Source organism: Bombus bifarius, unplaced genomic scaffold (genome assembly GCF_011952205.1).
Source record: "Bombus bifarius isolate JDL3187 unplaced genomic scaffold, Bbif_JDL3187 scf7180000007970, whole genome shotgun sequence".
Taxonomy (NCBI): domain Eukaryota; kingdom Metazoa; phylum Arthropoda; class Insecta; order Hymenoptera; family Apidae; genus Bombus; species Bombus bifarius.
In genome coordinates this window covers 580,357-598,877 of record NW_022884356.1, presented here as the reverse complement: position 1 = coordinate 598,877, position 18,521 = coordinate 580,357, and the positions used below count along the sequence as shown (strand labels likewise).

Here is an 18,521-nt window from a genome sequence, read left to right as displayed (position 1 = left end):
GCACCATCTAGGGTGCTCACACACTACAGGCCACAACTACTATTAGGTCACTTATCTCTTGCATTTACTGAAAACCTGCAATAAATTTTATTTTAATGAATATTTTACATTATGCGGTACATATGATGCGAATAAAATAACAGACTCGTGATAAAACAATTAGTAAATGAAAGCAACGAAAACCATTCGTATTTTCTTAAATATCATAGGGTATCCTAGTGGTTATTACCGACTGCGTACGCGACACTTTCGGCCAATATACGTACACTTATCTTTATGATTGCGTTGGGTCTATCAGAAAGAATTGATCAGACCTGTCATTCTTTTGTCTAATCACCTTTTCAACTTTTCTACTATACACACGATAAAACGTTGGAGTCCGCTCGCAGAAACGAGACGAGCCAGCGCCAGAGGCATCTTGTTATCCGCGAATTTCCGGCCGAGTTGTTTACCGCTTTAACCAACGACCCTTTAATTACTTCAACAACCTACAGCCACGAACTTGACCGACTCTAAGAGCTACTCCTGTCGAGCGTGTCATGTTAATGAAGTTTGTCACATTCGTTTGCGGAGTCACCAAGACTTCCCTACCGATCGAGAAACGGATAATCGATAAAGAAGATACAAAAAGATGCTAAAGTTTAAGGAGAACGTAAGTGTGTACATACACTGTCGCTCGCAAGTATGTGGACACTGGTGTATTTTTATTAACAATCAACAATACTCAGTATCTTCATGTAGAATCAGGTGTTGCGCATCATACAAAATTTAAATTGTTTAAAATCTTATCAATAGTATATTAAAATGAAGTACATGACTTGTCAAAGTATCAAAAGGTTTCAAATATTATAGTAGCAATCAAGTACAATAGTGCAATTTGGGATATGCTTTTCTATTTATAGCTTGACAATCATCATGATGAGCAGAGTATAATGAACTCGTTAACCAAAAAGCTGCCACAGAATGCAACTGCTTGACGCTTATAGATGTCAATCTTTTTATTGTATACTAACTTTCAAAAACAGATTTTATCGTGCGACATTCTGCGATAACTCTGATAATGGAGAAAATTGTTTTAAGACTTTCTATTCTTAAGTTTCGTAACTAATTTATATTCCATCAAAAATAAGTGAATGTCCACATATTTTTGGACGTCTGTGTAGGTGGCTTGAAAGTTTCAAAGATACCTAATCCGACGAATGGAGACTTGGAAGTAATGTTTGGAAGATTCAATCCTGGCTGGCAATGTCGCTTGAGTTTCCAGTAGAATCTGTATGAGGAACTGTAATTCTGTCGTATATTCACGAGAAAAAACACGAAGAACAAATCCTCTGTAAAATCTTCGAAATTCTTTCCTTTTCTTTGTTTTCCTTTTTAAAATTAAAAATTTAAGTGCTATTAGCGATCGAGGGATCGATTAATTTAAAAAATGATTCGATGTGGGACATTAAATGGAGTAATAAACGTAATTGGTACGTTCTTGAAAGAAGAAGGAAAACATGACGATAGAAGGAAGACGAAGGAGGAAGAATAGAGAGGGAAAGAGGGAGAAGAGAGTGTTGGTTCGATCGAAGTTGTCGAAGGGAGGGCGCCACTTTGCCGGCCATCCCATTTTCATTAGCTCCTACGGATCATACACTTATCAGATTATCTATACAATAGCCTTCATAACACGTAACATAACATGCCTCCACAAAATCCAAGAAAGGTGATAAATTTTTTAAAGGAAAAAGAAATTTTATAAAAAATTTTAACAACAAGAGAGGTGTCATATTTTTTAAAATAATAAATACCAAATAAGGAAACAAATATAAATACGGATACAAGGACTAAAGAAACATCCAGTAATAAACAAGAGAACGCAATGATGCTGCGAAAGAGTTACGGCAACAGAAAAGTAGTAAAAAATTATTTAAAAAAGAATTGAAATGAAAGGATTGTAAAACCACTTAAAGAAACAAGAATCCTGAGGTAAAAAATCCCTACAAGAACACCAGAAATCAGTTGCAGAAATGGCAAATACTGCCATGAAAAGGAAATAAAATGTCTTTAAACAAAACACTACGGACTAAAGTACTAAAAATATACCATAAAGATAATACCGACGAGATGACCGCTATGTCGATAAAAAAAAAAGGAAAAAGATCTAGCAATAAAAAAGTCCTATAAAAACACCAGAAGCCAGAAATAGAAACAATAAGTCCCATGCACTTTCACGAACTACTGTATATTTGCACTAGATACTTATTTTGTAGCTTCTATGATATTTCCATATTTGTTGCAAATTTTATCGATATAATCATAACATGACATGATGCTCGTACCATACTTTATTACAGTGCTAATGAAATTTCAAAATGTTTCGTATAACAGATGCAGTGGGGGAAAAAGTAAGTGAACTAATAAGTAGTAATAGTGGAAATACAAATAATAGTGGAAATTACACAAAATTATAAATCTTAATTTCTATTACTTACTAAATAATTTTGTATACCGTAAGAACATTCAATAAACAGAATTTAGGTATATAATACTGATACTAAATTGTTCGATTAAACTTCATTGATATCTACTACCTGTCCATTTATTTTTGTCCTCAACTGAATAATATGTATATTCATAGAGTGCATCTATGTCAACAAAAAGACAATGTAGAAATTCAACGAACTAAATCCCTAACGTGACCGGACAATTTCCATTCTCCATAAAGCAGATATCTTAGGAAAGGACGAGAAGGAAAATGTTTTGGTGACACCGAAAAGGAAAAAGCTGCCTGTCGGCTACGGATCTCGCGTTTGCCGACGGAATATTTACACGAGTAGCTGCGACACACAGGTGCACGCTTTGATTCGCTGACACTAATTGCGAACCGCGTCTGGCTAGCTCTTCTCGGTCTCAAATTAATTAATGGCATAGCAAATGACGAGTCGCTCGGAGATTCGCTCGCTGAGCTCTCGTCGCGCTGGGAAAAGCGAAATAATACGGCGTACGATCGTGCCGCGAATATCAATGCTTCCTTCGTTGTCATCAAGAAGCGGAGACTCGTGCTCGTTAATGATGTACCATCCTATATTATAGGATCGTTCTGTAGCTCCTCTTCTTTTTTCACTTTCTATCTTCCTCCTGTTTATTCGTTTTTCTTCTTCTCTTTTTGTCTCTTCTTCACAGTCGAGATGCAGGACAAACCGTGTATGTGTGTGTGTGTGTGTGTATGTGTGTGCGTTCGTTGCAATTTCACAGCCGGTGTGTATTTAACCGTCGAAATAATCGCTTTAATCCACGCTTCAAACCCGAGCCACTTTTTTGCAAACCGCGACATACTAATCCATTTCGCTTCGTTACGACGAAAATGGCAACCGACCATTGATATCCGATATTTTAGTAGTGTGAGTATAGACGATCCATTTTTGCATTCGTTATCCTTTCAGTACAGTCATCAATTTTCTGTACGAATCATGAGAGGTCTTTCACTATTGTTATGAGTTGAAAGATCGCTACGCATATGTTACTTGTTATTAGAATCTAATTATGTTTTTGAATCTATACATCGAAAAGAAAGATATATAAAAAGATAAAAATAAATTACCAGATCTTTCTGACAGAAAAGAAGTAGTCGTATTTTGTCAGTAGCGAATACGTTAATTGAATAATTTTAATGAGTTAATACCATTCAGTTATAAACAAATTATAATACCAGATAAATATGGATTACCCTATTAATTTATATTAATATAAAATGAGCTACCATTGCATATTAATATATCATATTATCAGATAATCAAGTGAATTAATTTAATACATGTACCATCTAACCTCTGTACTAAACCTTCGACACAATTCGAAGAAAGCTTCCGCCGCAATTCCTCTGCGTCGTAAAAGTGTTTAACAATAAAGATTTTGCTTAATTCCACATTCTGCAGCTCGTAAAACTGTTATGAAACAACGTCGCTCGGATTATGAGATAGTCGAAAAAAGTGTAATATTCCCCCACTTTTGAGTATTTCATTCGTGGTTCGATCATGAATTCGCAGAATCGAGTGTATCCGAGCGAAATCAAAAGGAACGCTCCAACGAAATTAATTACGCGCCATCTTCAAGCACTTCAGAAAGGAAGATACACTCAAAGAGTCAATTGGCCACTGGCCAAATGGACTTTTACATACGCTCCGCTTACGCAGTACTACTCAAAATCGGGGAAAGAGTTCACGATTGATTCATCGTTTAGCATAGATCTGTCGAAAACATTGATTTCTTTTGTTATGCATTTGTAGGGCATTTGAAAATATAGGGCATTTGACACGATTGTTGCACATTTATGGGAAAGTTGAAAATGTAACATAATATGCAAAAATAGATATTATATACAAAATGTGGCACTCTTTATAATATTTACTAAGTGAAGCAATTTTTTAATCAGATTCTATCATTTTATTTATATCCATGATATGAATTTACATAAATATCCGCACTCTACTTATGGATTTCCTTTTGATGATGAATGATCTTAGGTGTTAACTGAACTCTTTTACGATCTTTACCAATTAATATTATTGAATTGTCAAGTTATAGGTTATGGATTTCTCTTTTATAATTTTATAATTTTACATCGAATATCTTGGAACAGATAATCAAATGATTTTTAACTTGTAAATTTTTTTGTAAAGTTTCATTTGATTTGTACTAGTAACTTCTGTTACTATTAAAGCTTCGATTTCCATATGGATGATTTTGAATACACTGACGTTATACTATGGAAAGGTGATGTGAGAGGAAAAGAAAGAAGAAAACTTTTCCACCTAGTAAAATCATGAAACGATCTCCTATGAATATATATAAGTCTAAGAATATAAGGATTTTGCATGAGGTATTTAAATCGTGGCAAACGCAATGCGGAAGAATATGTTGTCACGCGTGCACGCACACGCAGAACATAAACACTCGTATCGCGACATGCGACCGACCTTGATCCACTTTTTCTCCCCCGTGTACTACCATTTCTTTCGGTTCAAAGAAAGCACGCGAGAACCGGCATTATATTTTGTAATATGCTGCAAAACATCGTACCTTCTCGAGATTCCTGACGTCAGATTTCTGATGATGATATATTAAAAAAACTGTCATTCTTCTACGTCATGTCATGTAAATGAAAACAATTTTATTGTAACAAAATTCAATAATCAATCAAACAATCGTTTTATTTACAAATTACAAATAGGCTAAATAGTCAAACATCTTTAATCCTTGCCTTCCTTTTCTTGAGACTCTTGCTTCTCTAAAAGTGCGCTTGTAATACCTACTTTTTTTAATTCAGCCACCAGTTCGCCATTTCTGTGCATTTCTAAAAGAATGTCACATCCTCCTACAAATTCTCCATTTATGAAGACTTGGGGTATGGTTGGCCAGTTTGAGAAATCCTTGATACCTAAACATAGTTATAAAAATTATATATTATTTTATCGTTATGTATATTTATTTATTTTAATTGTTCTTGGACTAATCCTCTATTACTCTTTGTACAATTTTCTTTCGGTTGTTTTTATCGTCTCAAAGAATTTCTGTAATGGTTTGGGATTTCGTCATACTTGTCAGGTTCAGTTTATTTCTATGAAATGCGCTATTGATTTTCCAAAGAATATTAACCTTGTCTAAGCAATTCATCTTCAAGAACATCATGAGCATCGTACTTGACATCATGCATCTTCAATATTTGTACAACAGCATTGCTAAAGCCACACTTGGGACTGTCTGGGATACCTTTCATGAACACCACAACTTTGTTTTTCTGTAAAATATAGTTGACACTCACTTATAATTATCTAGTAATTTAAACAATGTCAACACTATGTATACTTCCAATTGGTTACAGCTTTGGTTTACAAGTTTGACATATATTAAATATTGACGTAGTCGACAACGTATGATGGAAGATGCACAATAAATAATACAAATCATGGTAAATTCCATTCATTTAATAGCAAAATAGTTGACAGATGTAGACGCACCTTAACGAGGTTAGCAATCTTATCAGCGGTCGTTGAAAAACTTCTTATAGAATTATACAACCTAAATGGAATCATGTTTAGATACTATTGTTGAAAATCAGATAATCAAAACTCGAATTTTTTAATAGAAAAACAGCACAATAGATTACCCGGTCAACACATTAATAAAGAATGGATTGCGCCATATTAATTTTCTTTTTTTACTTAAAGCAACCAGTGTTGCTCTCTGCAGGCAGGCACTAGAAACACATAGACTAATTTTAATCGACATGAATTTTTATAGTATCTGTTTTCAAGTGTATAATTATAAATTTCATAAAATTATTTATAATATAGTAACATTACTAGGGACGAGACGTAACATTAAATGGAACTTTATATGTTAGGTTCTGAAGTACCGACTTGCAAGAAAGATCAGCATGCTTCTTACGCCCTCTGCGATTTGTTAAAGCAAACGCAGGAATTATATGTACATACATACATACATAATTCGTCTCATTTATAGGCATTTGTCGTGTAGTGACAGATATCTCGTTTGTGAGTGATCTGTTATCAGGTGATCCTCAAACATGAGATAAATTAGATCTCTACATAATCAGTACAGCAAGCAACCATGTTTTCTTTATCAATACCACCTACGTTAGATGTCTCCACCATTCCCTAGATTTTTTATTACATTTCTAATATTACATGCATTAAATTCTAATAAAAAATTCGTATGCGTGCATTTATGTAACTATTACATTACGCTTATATTACATGATCTGACGTTATACTAGATTATATCGAGCCACTTTCATCTAAATATTACACTAAAATTATTTCATGTTCATTGACAAAATGATATTGCCACTTTACAATATCAATTCAATGTATCTATTTCAAATTCTACTTTATCACACCGATATCGTGTATCGAGATTAATTTTACCTTCATGATATTTACTAACGACCAAAATAAAATCTTATGAACATTTTTAAGAGATATGACAATTTTTTGAGAAATACGGTGATGTTTCGGTGGATTCGTAAAAGATAGCGTCGTATAACCCCGTTTTACCGTAGCCACTTCAAATTCGATCTACGTTCATGGCCTACTTCCGAGGTCTACGCTCGTAACGCAAGGAATCCTGTCTACGATACTTTTCAGATCATTAAATATTCTTCTCTCGGTAAATATTAAACGTCATCTCAATGAATCACGTACGGTTGATTTATTCGAACCCAGAACAATGAAAAAAGATTCCTCATAGCAACCTCAAGGTCCCAGGATTGTCGAATTAAAAATAGAAGTTAAATTAAATTTTAATCGTAAATAAATTTTTAGTCTGTCGTCAACAATTTTGTGACGAAACATCCGTCCCGAGAGAATTTCTTAGAATTGTTTATTTTCGAGACAGTCAATCTGTATCGTCATCAATTTCGACGTAACAATACAACAGCGCAATTCGTTAGCCAGAATATCACTATCTTTCTTTCAAAAGGACTCATTGATGCGAAAAATATCGATTTTTTCAAAAATAATCTGTAACAGAGTGCATGAGCTACCTAGCATGAACGAATTAGAAAAATATACGAGTGACTTCATCCATGATTTTAGAAAGTATAAATTACTAACATTTTGTGTAATTTAATATACTTAAATAAGGCATTATACATATTTTTTTTAAGTTGACAATCACGTGCTCGTTCTATGTAATTATTATTTATTGAAAAAATATGTTATATATATTTTTTCTTTTCCATTCATAACCTTTAAAATGTCGTTTGAACAGCTATGTCTAAAAATATATCACAGTAAAATTACAATATTTGCATATATGTATTTTTCCATTAAAGTTATCATCAGAACTTAAGGTCGTTTGTTTTTGTAGATCTTGGCCAATGTACACACTATTATTAAGTATTGTTTACAAGTCATAATTAGTGTTTTTCTATTTTCTGTTTGTTACGTGTTGTCGTACAAGTTGTTTAAACGTGTCATAAGACAAATATCTTTCGTATCTTCGTACGTATCTTCCTTTTTCCATTGAAGTAACGTTGTACACATAACCCACGCAACTGTATTTTCCTCGTGACGTAACAGTGAAAAATCGTTACAGGGAAAACTCGTTAACCGATAACACGTCCGCAGCACGTGGTTGTCCTTTCCGAAGCAATGACGTCAGATTGAAATCATGGTCACCGTGACCGATCACCATGGAAACTGTGCTCGGAGCTAGTATACCGACGTGAGAACGCCCACGAGGATTTTAAAGTTCGAGTTAGCCTGACGGGAGAGCGTCCTGTGTATACAGCTTCACGGATGAGATCCTTGCGATAGGTCGGGGATGAAAGCACGAAAATAGCAACAGGTAAAAATGTTAAAAAATCTTTCGATTGCGAGCGGATCGCATGAAATCGTATGAAAACGTTTTCATCGTCAGCCGTCAGACTGAAATTCATTGGAATCCGAACGCGTCCGAACAAATAACGGCTAATTTTTTTTAATTCGACAAAAATGAAACAATTCAATAAAAAAAAAAAAACGATTTTTCACAATCAACATGAACATTGACAGTATATTTTAATTTATTCGCAGTGTGGTTACAAATTGTTTCAAAATATCGGAATTTATTATATTATATATACTATACATGCCTCGTAGAATTCTCACACGTGTCCATCTAACCTAACCTAACAGAAGCGCGTCCTTCTAGCGGATGTAATAGACACTTTTTTTTTTGCCATTGCGTAAGACGCGACAGGCCTACTTATTGTCCACCTTCTACGTGTCTCTGTTACAATCGTACAGCCAATGAAGTTCGAATAATTCCTCTTTCTTTCCTTTTTTAGAAACAGTTTCTTCTTCTCGCGACATTCCTAATGATGGCCGACGAAACCGGGCTAAATGTTACGTAGCAGTGGAATTCAAGGCGCAGATGAATATGTATTAAGAGTAGAGTATACGTATAAACTGTAGAAACACGGATAGAAGATCGAGCTTAATACACGAATTTACATACGCTTACAACTCTTTGGGTAAAGTAGAGTTACGCGAAGTACTTTACGGATACACGCAACAATTGCGTATATAGAATCTTGTAACGCATGCTTACATTTGGTTACTTTTCTCTGTGTAACTTACGTAAATGTTCTATAGAGAGTCGAGAAAGCAACGTTTCACCTAATAAGCGGAAAGAATTGTTTACGTAGGTTAGGGAGAAGAAGTAAGAAATAAGGGACAAAACGAAGAGAAACAGTGGTGGGATTATACCATACCTTATTCGGAGCCAGGCGATTGTTGCACTATTTTAACGCGGCTCGCTTTAACGTGACTACACCGTGACGAGGGGTTTCACTTTGCCGCAATGTTGGCAGCTACTGCCAGTTAATGCATTTTCACTGGTGGGACTGTGACGCTAAATGATACGGTTTCCTGTTCACGAGAAACTCGAAACTACCCACGATACAAGGTAGTATACCAAAACTCTACGTGCGGCTTTATTTGATAAGCGAAAATATAACCTTCGCACAAAAATTACGAATCCCCTCTGCACTATTTGCAACCGAAGCTTGTAGCGTATTTTATTACGTACAAATACAATCGTATACAATCGTATCAAATCAACCGCTCAACGCTGTACAGAATGACTATTTTACCAATTTTCTAACTCATAAGCCCCCAAATCGTTAAAGGAACAGCTTGAGGAAGTACTTCTCCTTATAACATGAAAAAAAGATGAAAAATATCATGAGAATGTTTACAAGACGTTAGTAAAATGGAATAGAAATAAGTAATCGGCGTCAGTAATAGGAAAATGGTTTTGGTAAGCACACAAGACTTCGATGTTCGTCAGCTTGTCTCGATCATTCTCGCGGAGCGACTCGGGTGGGGGAGGTTGTCGGCACTGGCGAGTGGCGAGCATCTGCGACGGAGAACAAAACGCCAGAGCGAAAAGGAACATGCTAGCCAGAACAACGAGGAGAAAACGATTCGTGAACGAGGAACGCGAACGTATCGCGGCACGTGCGACGAGGAGGGAGAAACCTTACGCCGATTCCTCTCGAGGTCGAACACGGGAACGAAACAGAAAAAGACAGAGACCGGTCCGCCGGTCGTTCTGGCGCATACGCAACGAACACGATGCACGTCAGCCAGAAATGAGAAAAGATTATCATGCGCACGTATATTGTGGCCCGTATATCGAATTCGTGATAAGAATGATAAAGACGTTTGCGAACCATGACGAGCGCTTTTTATACGCGACTGGAGAACGTTACTTAAAACAACAACCGGACACAGTTGACGTTATACGCGATTTAAGACGTGCTCGAATATAAACGTGTTTATGTCGTTCCTCGATGTTAAACGATTAACATTTTACCATATGCCTTTCCTGCTTTTTATCGATTCGCGGTATCAACGGTTATTAGAGGTATACAAACGTTTAAATTGCTACCCTTTATTGTGAATCAAACGTTACTGCGATTACAACAAAATCAATTCCATGCTCGTGTAGAACGATCAAAAATCGATGATAAAGCCATTAGAAAAAAGTAAAAACGGCTGGCAGATGGAATCGGAGAAAACAATGTGAATCGGAGAGACAGAGCAACGACTCGACTTCGTCCGAAAGAGAAAGAAACGTAATCGAATAACGCGCGAGAGAAGGACGAACGAACTGGTTGGTGGATAGAAAGAGATGGAGATAGGGTACGAGGAAGAGTGGAAGGGAGGAAGTGAGAGTGGAAGGGAGAGAGTGCCACGCGACGCGTTAGGCAGCGTAAGAGAGAGAGGCGGTTGGCGCGAAAGGAGTGGGGTTAGTAAATCGAGTGGCTTGGCGAGCGGCGGATGGTATCCTGCGAAAGAGGAAAGTGCGGTAAAGGGGGCGAGGACAAATGACGAGGCGCGCGAGCCATCAGGGCCGTATGCTAGAGAACACGCGACACGCGTTCCGGGAGCCATGGGTCGCGCGCGACCTTAACCCTTAAATAGTGTGGTTAATAAAAGTCAAGAAGCATATGAGAAAACACAATGTCTGATTTGGAGTAGGTACGAATAAGGATATATATTAAGGAATAAGTTTTGTATTGTAATATTGTAATGATATATGAAGAGCTGGAGTAACATTATTTTATGAAAATTTTTATGAAGGATCATGATCACAATATAAGTTATGAATGATAATTTGTATGAAATAATTTAATATTAGATAAGTTGCCCATTGTAACTATACTGAAATCGCTTTTATATCTTACCGCGGTGAGATTGCGTAAAGCAGTTCACGAGGCACTTGTGACGAGATTTCATACCGCCTACTCGATTCATAAGTCTCTGCAAGCTGTTCGCGATGATTCGCCACGAAACATCGTAATTCAGCCGAAACATGTTTACCCGAGATACCGCGGTCTACGTTTCTTACCTCAATCTTTTATAACCATACTTTCCATCGTGATTTTTTGTGAGATATTGAACGCATTTTCGCGAATCAAAATTCGAAATATTCGCTTTGAAGATTATTTAATTGACGATAAAATCGATAACTCGACTTTGTCAACTACCTGCCGCGTCCATAATATGGGTAGACGACAGAATCGGCTACATCTGTCTCGTTTCCCGGGAACCATCGCTAAAAAGTAGCGGGTTAAAACCTGGAGACGCATAACTTTGCGTTTACCGGCCGGTTACCGGTAACCCGGACTAGCTATAACCTGGAGAGCGGTGATGGAACCGTCGTGAAAGACAGAGCTCAAGAATCGTAACGTCGAAGCGAGATGGAGAATCGGGCTTGTCGATAGAGTGGGAGAGGATATGGACAGAGAGCGAGATGGCCGTTGAAATAGAACGGCAAAGAAGTTAGGGGCCAAGGGAGGAACTGAAATAGAGAGTAGAAGAGAATTCATGAGTGCCTCGCGGACTTCTCCTCTGCATTAACGGTCTCAGACTACAAAGTACGAGAGAGAAATGAAAGACGAAGAAACGCGTACACGCTCAACGATGAGACCTATACACTATACAGTTTGTGGACTCGAGCAGAGTGCTCGATGCGTCGCACTAGCCATTGCTTGTTCAATGCAAACGTATCGTTACAGTTTCTGGTAAAATTCCTTTGTCAATTAATATTTACAATATTCTATCTAACATTTTATATATGCTTTCAAACCCAATAAATCGATAACGTTATAGGTTAAGTATGTAACTCCAAAAGTAGTTTAAGTAATTCCTTTACCCTAACTTTAACAAGGTGCGTCTACACTCGACCCATTTTTTTAGTAATTTCTCTGAAAATCGAACAGTTGCGCGGAGAAACTCGATTACGGTTTTCCGACTCATCTTTTCTACTACAATCACTTCGTTCCAGAAGTTATATTACGATTTTTACCGCACCCTATATATTCGAAGGGAGAGGAGAAGGGAATGAGTGAGCGTGCAAAGTGCGGCAAAGGGAGATAGAGACGGAGAAAGCAGCGATAGAGAGAAAGGGGTGCGAAAAGTTGGTAAGGGACGGCGTGGGGTGAAGTGGGAACGACAGACGTTCTACCGTTGCTTGGAACGAGCAAGCTTGGTTCGTGAGCGCGGGGCGAGAGAGAGTGAGAGAGTGGGGGGATGAGGTTCAACCGATGGGTGGTGGGGGGCGGTTAGTGGGTGGCAGCTGAGAACGGAGTGATAGGGGAAATCAGTCGCGGTTCGAGTACCGCCACGTATGCACGTGAGCGGGTGTGCTCGTCTTCTCGGTGAGCTTCTCTCTCTCACTGTCCCTTTACGACGCACCGTAGTCGTCCTTCCTTCTCTTTTCTTTCCGTCCTACACAGAGGATTCCGTCAAATAAATACAATAGCCGCGTTCTTTGGAATTTTTTCTCTTCTGAAAAGGAAATTTCTCCCAACTTGTTCGAAAGAATTTTACATTAGATCTTTCGAAAGAATTGAGGGACGCTTGCGCGCCGTTCTTCCCCAGTCGAAGACGGGGAATCACCGACACCAGGCCAATCAGAAACATCGATGTAAACAGAGAGTAGAGTTTTAAACGGAAAAAGAGTTTCGTGGCTCTCGAGACGCTCGCGTTCCAGAAGCGCTATCTCGTCCTTTCCACCACAGCTCTCTATTTTTCTCTCGCTCTTCGCTCATTCACTCTCTTTCTAACTTTTTCCCTCCCACTCCCGGTCTCCTCTTTCTCTAACCGTCTTCTTCGCTCTTAGTCTCGTGACGAAAGGACGTTCGAGATAATCCGAGCGGACGTTTCTTCGAGGGGAAAGTCTGACTTTGATATACATACCAGTTTTCAATTGCCGTTCGACAGAAGATTCCGCGCGGTCTCCACGTTCTCTTTAAATACGAACGATATCATTATTCTTGCTTCTGTGGCCGTTCGGTACGATTCGACTTACGTATTGGTAACGTGGTCGGTTACTGTGGGAGGTGGAGTGATACAAGATATTTAGTCGGTGCTAACGGAGAGACTACAGAAGCCGAAGGGCCATAAAAAGGCAGGCCAGACTGGAACGAAGAGCCAAGATGCTCGACTTCGAACAACAGGCGAATCAGGCACAGGCTCTGGCTTCGCTCGACGAGGACTGGCACCTGCTCGAGGGTGAGCGCACGACCTTCGCAATTTTTCTTCTCCAACCTCTGTCCTTTGCGTTTTCGACACGCGCGCGTACACACACATACATATACGCATATATACATACATATGTACAGATGTACACCTATATATGTAGGTACATGAACAGTGGCGTCGATGCTAGATCGGTGTGCACCTGGTGAAAACCTGTATCGAGGTGGATGCCTGGTTGACCCTTTGGGGCATGTTGCTTCCATGCTCGTTGCTCGAGTACATTGGACAGTGTCACGAACGATAATCCTTGAATGCGTCGCCCGACCGGATATTGTTAGGGGTTAATCGAACCTGAAAAATGTCGAATAACATCGGTCCAATGAGGTATTAGATTTTTGCTGGAGAGATCGATTTCTCGATGGCGTTCGCTTTTTCTTAATTCGCTTTTGTCGCCAACAGCTGTTTCTAGGTTAGATTTGATTTCTAAGACGTTCATCGGCATACGTGTGCGCGTTCGCATCGATGTGTCACGTAACACACGGTACACAAAGCACCGTTGACTGTTCGTATTCGTCGACGATCGTATAGAAGGTAATGGAGAAATAATTAAGCTTCAAAACGACGATATCGATAACATTTCGATGAGAAAGAAAACGTTCTATATCCGTTCTATATATCGAGGCTACGGTGTTTCTTAAAGGGTCGCGTATCTTATCGAATCGAGCTTCGAACAAAATAAACTGCGAAGGAACATATTGTTCGAGGACGCATCGACATCGACCGAGTGTTTTACGAAGGATAAAGCCTGACCCGTAACACCCCATGAACCGCGCGTTACCGACATTTGTTTTCTTGCGCGCGGTTTCACGCGTTTTTACGATCGTTTGAAACGCGTCACCGCTTTACCATCCGAGTCGAGATTATGGAGGACCGTTTGATTTGTGGCTAGTTTCATTAGGTATGCGACTTTCATTGTCGTTGTCTTTTTACATAACGTTTACTCGTAATTCGTAAAACAATGTCACGGTGACGTTCGATCATTAATAACGTGCGCAAATTTTATCAGTGCGATCTTCAATAATAAATATCTTGTACTTTTCAACCGTTCGACAAATGCGACATATTCCTATTGTAATTTTTATTATCTTTGGACAACGTCCTCGTGACGAATAAGCAATGTTTTTCGAAGTGATAAAATTCCTGTACAACGAAGATTGTAAAAATGGTGACTGAATATGTTAGTACGTAAATGTAGTGAGATGCGAACCATGTGACATTTGGCCGTATAGGGTTTGAACATCCTTTTATTGAACAGCTGCTTTCCGGACCGGCCTCTCCACTTTCTTGTCCCTTTTACTGGCCGCACGAACGTCTGGCGCCGTATTCACGGCTTTTATTGTGATTTCTTAATACCCACCGCAAGAGAAGTAACGTGAATTTTGTGTTATATACAAAAATACAACAGATAAGCAGATCGGCGCCACTGTCCAGTTTAAATTTTAACGATAAGTAATACTAACCTAATATATTTCGTTCTGCTTGTAACATTGTTTTCTGCATGTGCATGCCTATATAACTTTAGAGGCGTAGACATAGTGTAATTAATACAGTCGAAGAAAGTCAGAAAGTTGAAAGGAAAGAAAAGTGAAAGGTGGGAGCGTGAGCATGTACGACGTGATCTAATGTAATTTATTCGAAAATTATATTTCGTGCAGCACTAAGATTAATAACGTGTATACATGGTTGGTACGGAAGAAACACTTTGGCGAAGAAAATCGAAAAGAAGAATGATTGGTTTAATAAGGGGAAAATCGATCGGCATCAATTGATATTACTGACTCGTTACGTTTATCGACAAGAAATTAATCGCGTTCGCATTTTGCACCAGGAAACTATGTAGTTACAGTTACAAATATTCCTTGCGCGCTTTGAACGCGTCGTGTGGGATAGTCTGGTTAATTGACTTTTAAATTTGTTTCGGAAAATTGAGATTCGCAGTTACGTCGGCTCGGAAAAACACAGTAGGAACTTTATTTAATATACAGCTCGTATTTCTGTTTGCTATTTTCAACATTTTTAATCGTATCACTCCAAGAATTTCAAATTAGCGAAATTTTGGTCTTTTTATTTTACATCGTTAATCATCTGGTACTAATTCGAATGAATTTTCAAACATATTAATATCTGAAAAATTCTTAAATGTATAGAATGTGTGAAATTCTCTATTTAATTCCACGTGCAATTAATGTAGTTAGATAATTTTAAATATTACTGGAGGATTCTTTATGGCCATATTTTGATAGCGATATTTTCAAAAATTTTAATCGTGTTGTTTCAAGAATCTGAAACTGATGAAATTTCGTTCTTTTCTCTTTCACATCATTGAACCTGGAAATGAATTTTCAAACATTTGAATATTTGAAATCTTTTTCAATATACATACATACGTATAGAATATAAAATCCCCTATATCAATTTTTGTTGTAATTAACACAACTAGATGATTAACGAAAGAAGTAAGTAAAATATAGCAGTAAATTCGAAAGAAACCGGTGGTTTATCGTGGGGATCTTTACGGGCATGTTTCGCTAGTAATATTTTCAAAGCACTTGTCCGTTATCCGTAGCGTACGGACACGGCACATCGACTGGCACGTATCGTGCCACGGGAAGCACGACTCGCACCTGTTTCACAGCACATAAATGTTTGCGGGAGCAATATCGTGTTTGGCAATGCCAACCTCACCTGGCCGTTTCTATCAGACGCGTATTTTTGCAACAGACGCGTAAATCGTTGTTGACAAATCGTCAACTTAAACTTTTAATATACCATTCAACTTCTATTGTGATTATCCTCGTCGTTTATTTCGTATTTATTATCGTTTAATATACGAACGCGTTGAGTATGAATTACGATTATCGTTATCACAAACAAACATCGACCTACGATGCTCATTGCCTACAAGCGTAAAATATACCGATAGAGAGTAGGGGGAACGACTGGTAAGAGAACGATTCTAGAGCGACTAGAAAATTTCGCGTTTACGTCAGATTTACACCTGTTGAAGTAGTGGGCGTCAATTTGTAACATCTGTCGCTCGCTATATCTGTTTAAGCAGGCAGTTAGCGTCAAAAGAGGTGTAAGTAAATTATTCCTTCATTCTTACCAACCTGAACATAATTGCTTGGCTTTTTCAACTTTTTCGAATTATATTTTTCAATCTTATCTTTTGATATTCAATCAATATAATAGAAATAGAAAATTATGAATTTATTAATGTTAAATAATATTGCGAATAGGTTAGGTAATGGTGGTAATTCTGTGGACGACCTTTTAAGATTGTATCATAAATTTTTTAATTTAATTTTTCGATATCCAGGTCGAAATGATCGAATGGAATAATTTAAACTTGCCGATTTTAAATAATGTGAATAGGCAATGGTGGTAATTCTGGTGAGAATGGAGGAGCCAGCAACCTGTCGTCTGAATTTTCACGGTTGTATCTCGTCGGTGCGCTAGGGAACTCCATTTTCATGAATATCTAAGGTCCCCTACAGCTAAAGCTTCTCATCAGACGAAGGTTTTGCCGCGAAGGGATCGAGAAATTCGTCCCTTCTCCGCGCACATCTCTCTAACTATGCGAAACTTCTTCTCTATATAACCTGCGTGAACTCGCATGTCGAGTTTCGGCTTTTCTTCCTAGATTGAAACAATATCGCGCGTATTTACATTTCTCAATTGCTAGTTACCTGATCACTAGATTTTTTTTACCATCTATAATTTTTCTCACTTTTATCATTTTCACGAAATTTGTACATTAGGAGACCGATTAGTTTTTCAAAATTAAATTTAGGTTAACTTAGTGTACGTTAACGAATGATCGAGTTCTATGTATATATATTAGTTAAGATTATCGACTGATTTAAAAGAAACTAGTAAATCGAAATATTTCTCCGTGACTCCGCGGTCAGCAGCAGCGTAGAGTTAGTGGCGAATAAGAACAATTTTTCGTCGGGTCATCGATTCGCAAAGGCATTGGCCTAATTGCCGAGTCAGGGACACGCTAACATTACAGGTGTATATGCGTTTCGATCGCAGAGCTCGCCCGTCTGAAGGACCTCCACCGGGAGTTCGTTCACTCCTTTCCTACACTGTATCTTCTATGTAAGTATACATATAGCGCGTTTTATTCCGACATCGCACCGAAAATATTCGAATCGTTAAATGCGTGGTTTCTTCAAATGCAACGAAATAATTTGAAATCGTCGGTCTATGATTCATAAGATGGCAAAATTAAAAAACTTATTTCATATTTGTGCATTTTTCTACGTAGTTTTTATTTACTAAATTTATGAAAAGTGGAGTTGATCAGAGAGGTTCGTATTAGATAATATAGGTTATGTTGTCATATACCAACACCGTACGCTTAAAAGTTAATTCCATGTGTTTCCATAATCTCTCACGTAACGATAGTATAGGTTATGTTGTCATATACCAACACCATACGCTTAAAAGTTAATTCCATGTGTTTCCATAATCTCTCACGTATCCTATCAATTTATTAAGAAGTTTTTCATCTCTGGTGTCAAAGAACCTAACGACGGACAAAAGAAAGATAAGCTTTTCTCAATTTCGATGATAGAAACTGTTTATACCATTGACGGCGTTGAATTTTCATCGTGCGGCAAGATTTAAAATGCATCCGTTTCACCGGTGGAACTATACTCGTCCGACGACCGAAACGTTTTGATGAAAAAAATGCAAACGCGTAGGGCGAGAGACACAGAAAGTGAAAGAGAGAGAGAGAGAGAGAGAGAGAGAAAGTGAGAGCAAGGGAAGCTGGGAAGTATGGAGGGAAGAGCGTAGCGGAGGAGAGTAGTGGCGTATATAGGAGAAGCGAGAGGGAGAGAGGGAGAGACAGCTTCGACACGGCAGCATTGCGGCAGAAAACTGGTCCAGGTGCAAGCTCGATACTCCCAG

At 38.0% G+C, this 18,521-nt stretch overlaps 2 protein-coding genes across 2 annotated transcripts in view; one reads left to right on the top strand and one right to left on the bottom strand.

Moving 5' to 3' along the window:
• Positions 1-5,137: 5,137 nt before the first annotated feature.
• LOC117212933 (glutaredoxin-related protein 5, mitochondrial) lies at positions 5,138-6,288 on the bottom strand. The gene is made up of 4 exons (XM_033458084.1): positions 6,152-6,288; positions 6,003-6,063; positions 5,641-5,782; positions 5,138-5,422 (listed from the first exon to the last, which is right to left on the bottom strand). The coding sequence occupies exons 1-4, from the start codon at positions 6,271-6,273 to the stop codon at positions 5,235-5,237; spliced, it is 513 nt and encodes a 170-aa protein (XP_033313975.1). The 5' UTR covers positions 6,274-6,288; the 3' UTR covers positions 5,138-5,234.
• Positions 6,289-12,666: 6,378 nt separating this feature from the next.
• The window catches only part of LOC117211252, a 94,217-nt gene continuing 88,362 nt past the window's right edge, over positions 12,667-18,521 (top strand). Inside the window, exon 1 of the mRNA XM_033454974.1 lies at positions 12,667-13,574. Coding sequence (XP_033310865.1) covers positions 13,499-13,574 — 76 coding nt within the window. The 5' untranslated portion in view covers positions 12,667-13,498. The remainder of the gene's footprint in view (positions 13,575-18,521) is intronic.

Excerpts from the sequence above, each read along its gene's own strand:
- LOC117212933 (XM_033458084.1), bottom strand. The coding sequence starts at position 6,273 with ATGTCGATTAAAATTAGTCTATGTGTTTCTAGTGCCTGCCTGCAGAGA. Across the intron at positions 5,783-6,002 it reads AGATTGCTAACCTCGTTAAG|AAAAACAAAGTTGTGGTGTT; the intron begins GTGCGTCTACAT and ends TATATTTTACAG. Across the intron at positions 5,423-5,640 it reads AGATGAATTGCTTAGACAAG|GTATCAAGGATTTCTCAAAC; the intron begins GTTAATATTCTT and ends AACTATGTTTAG.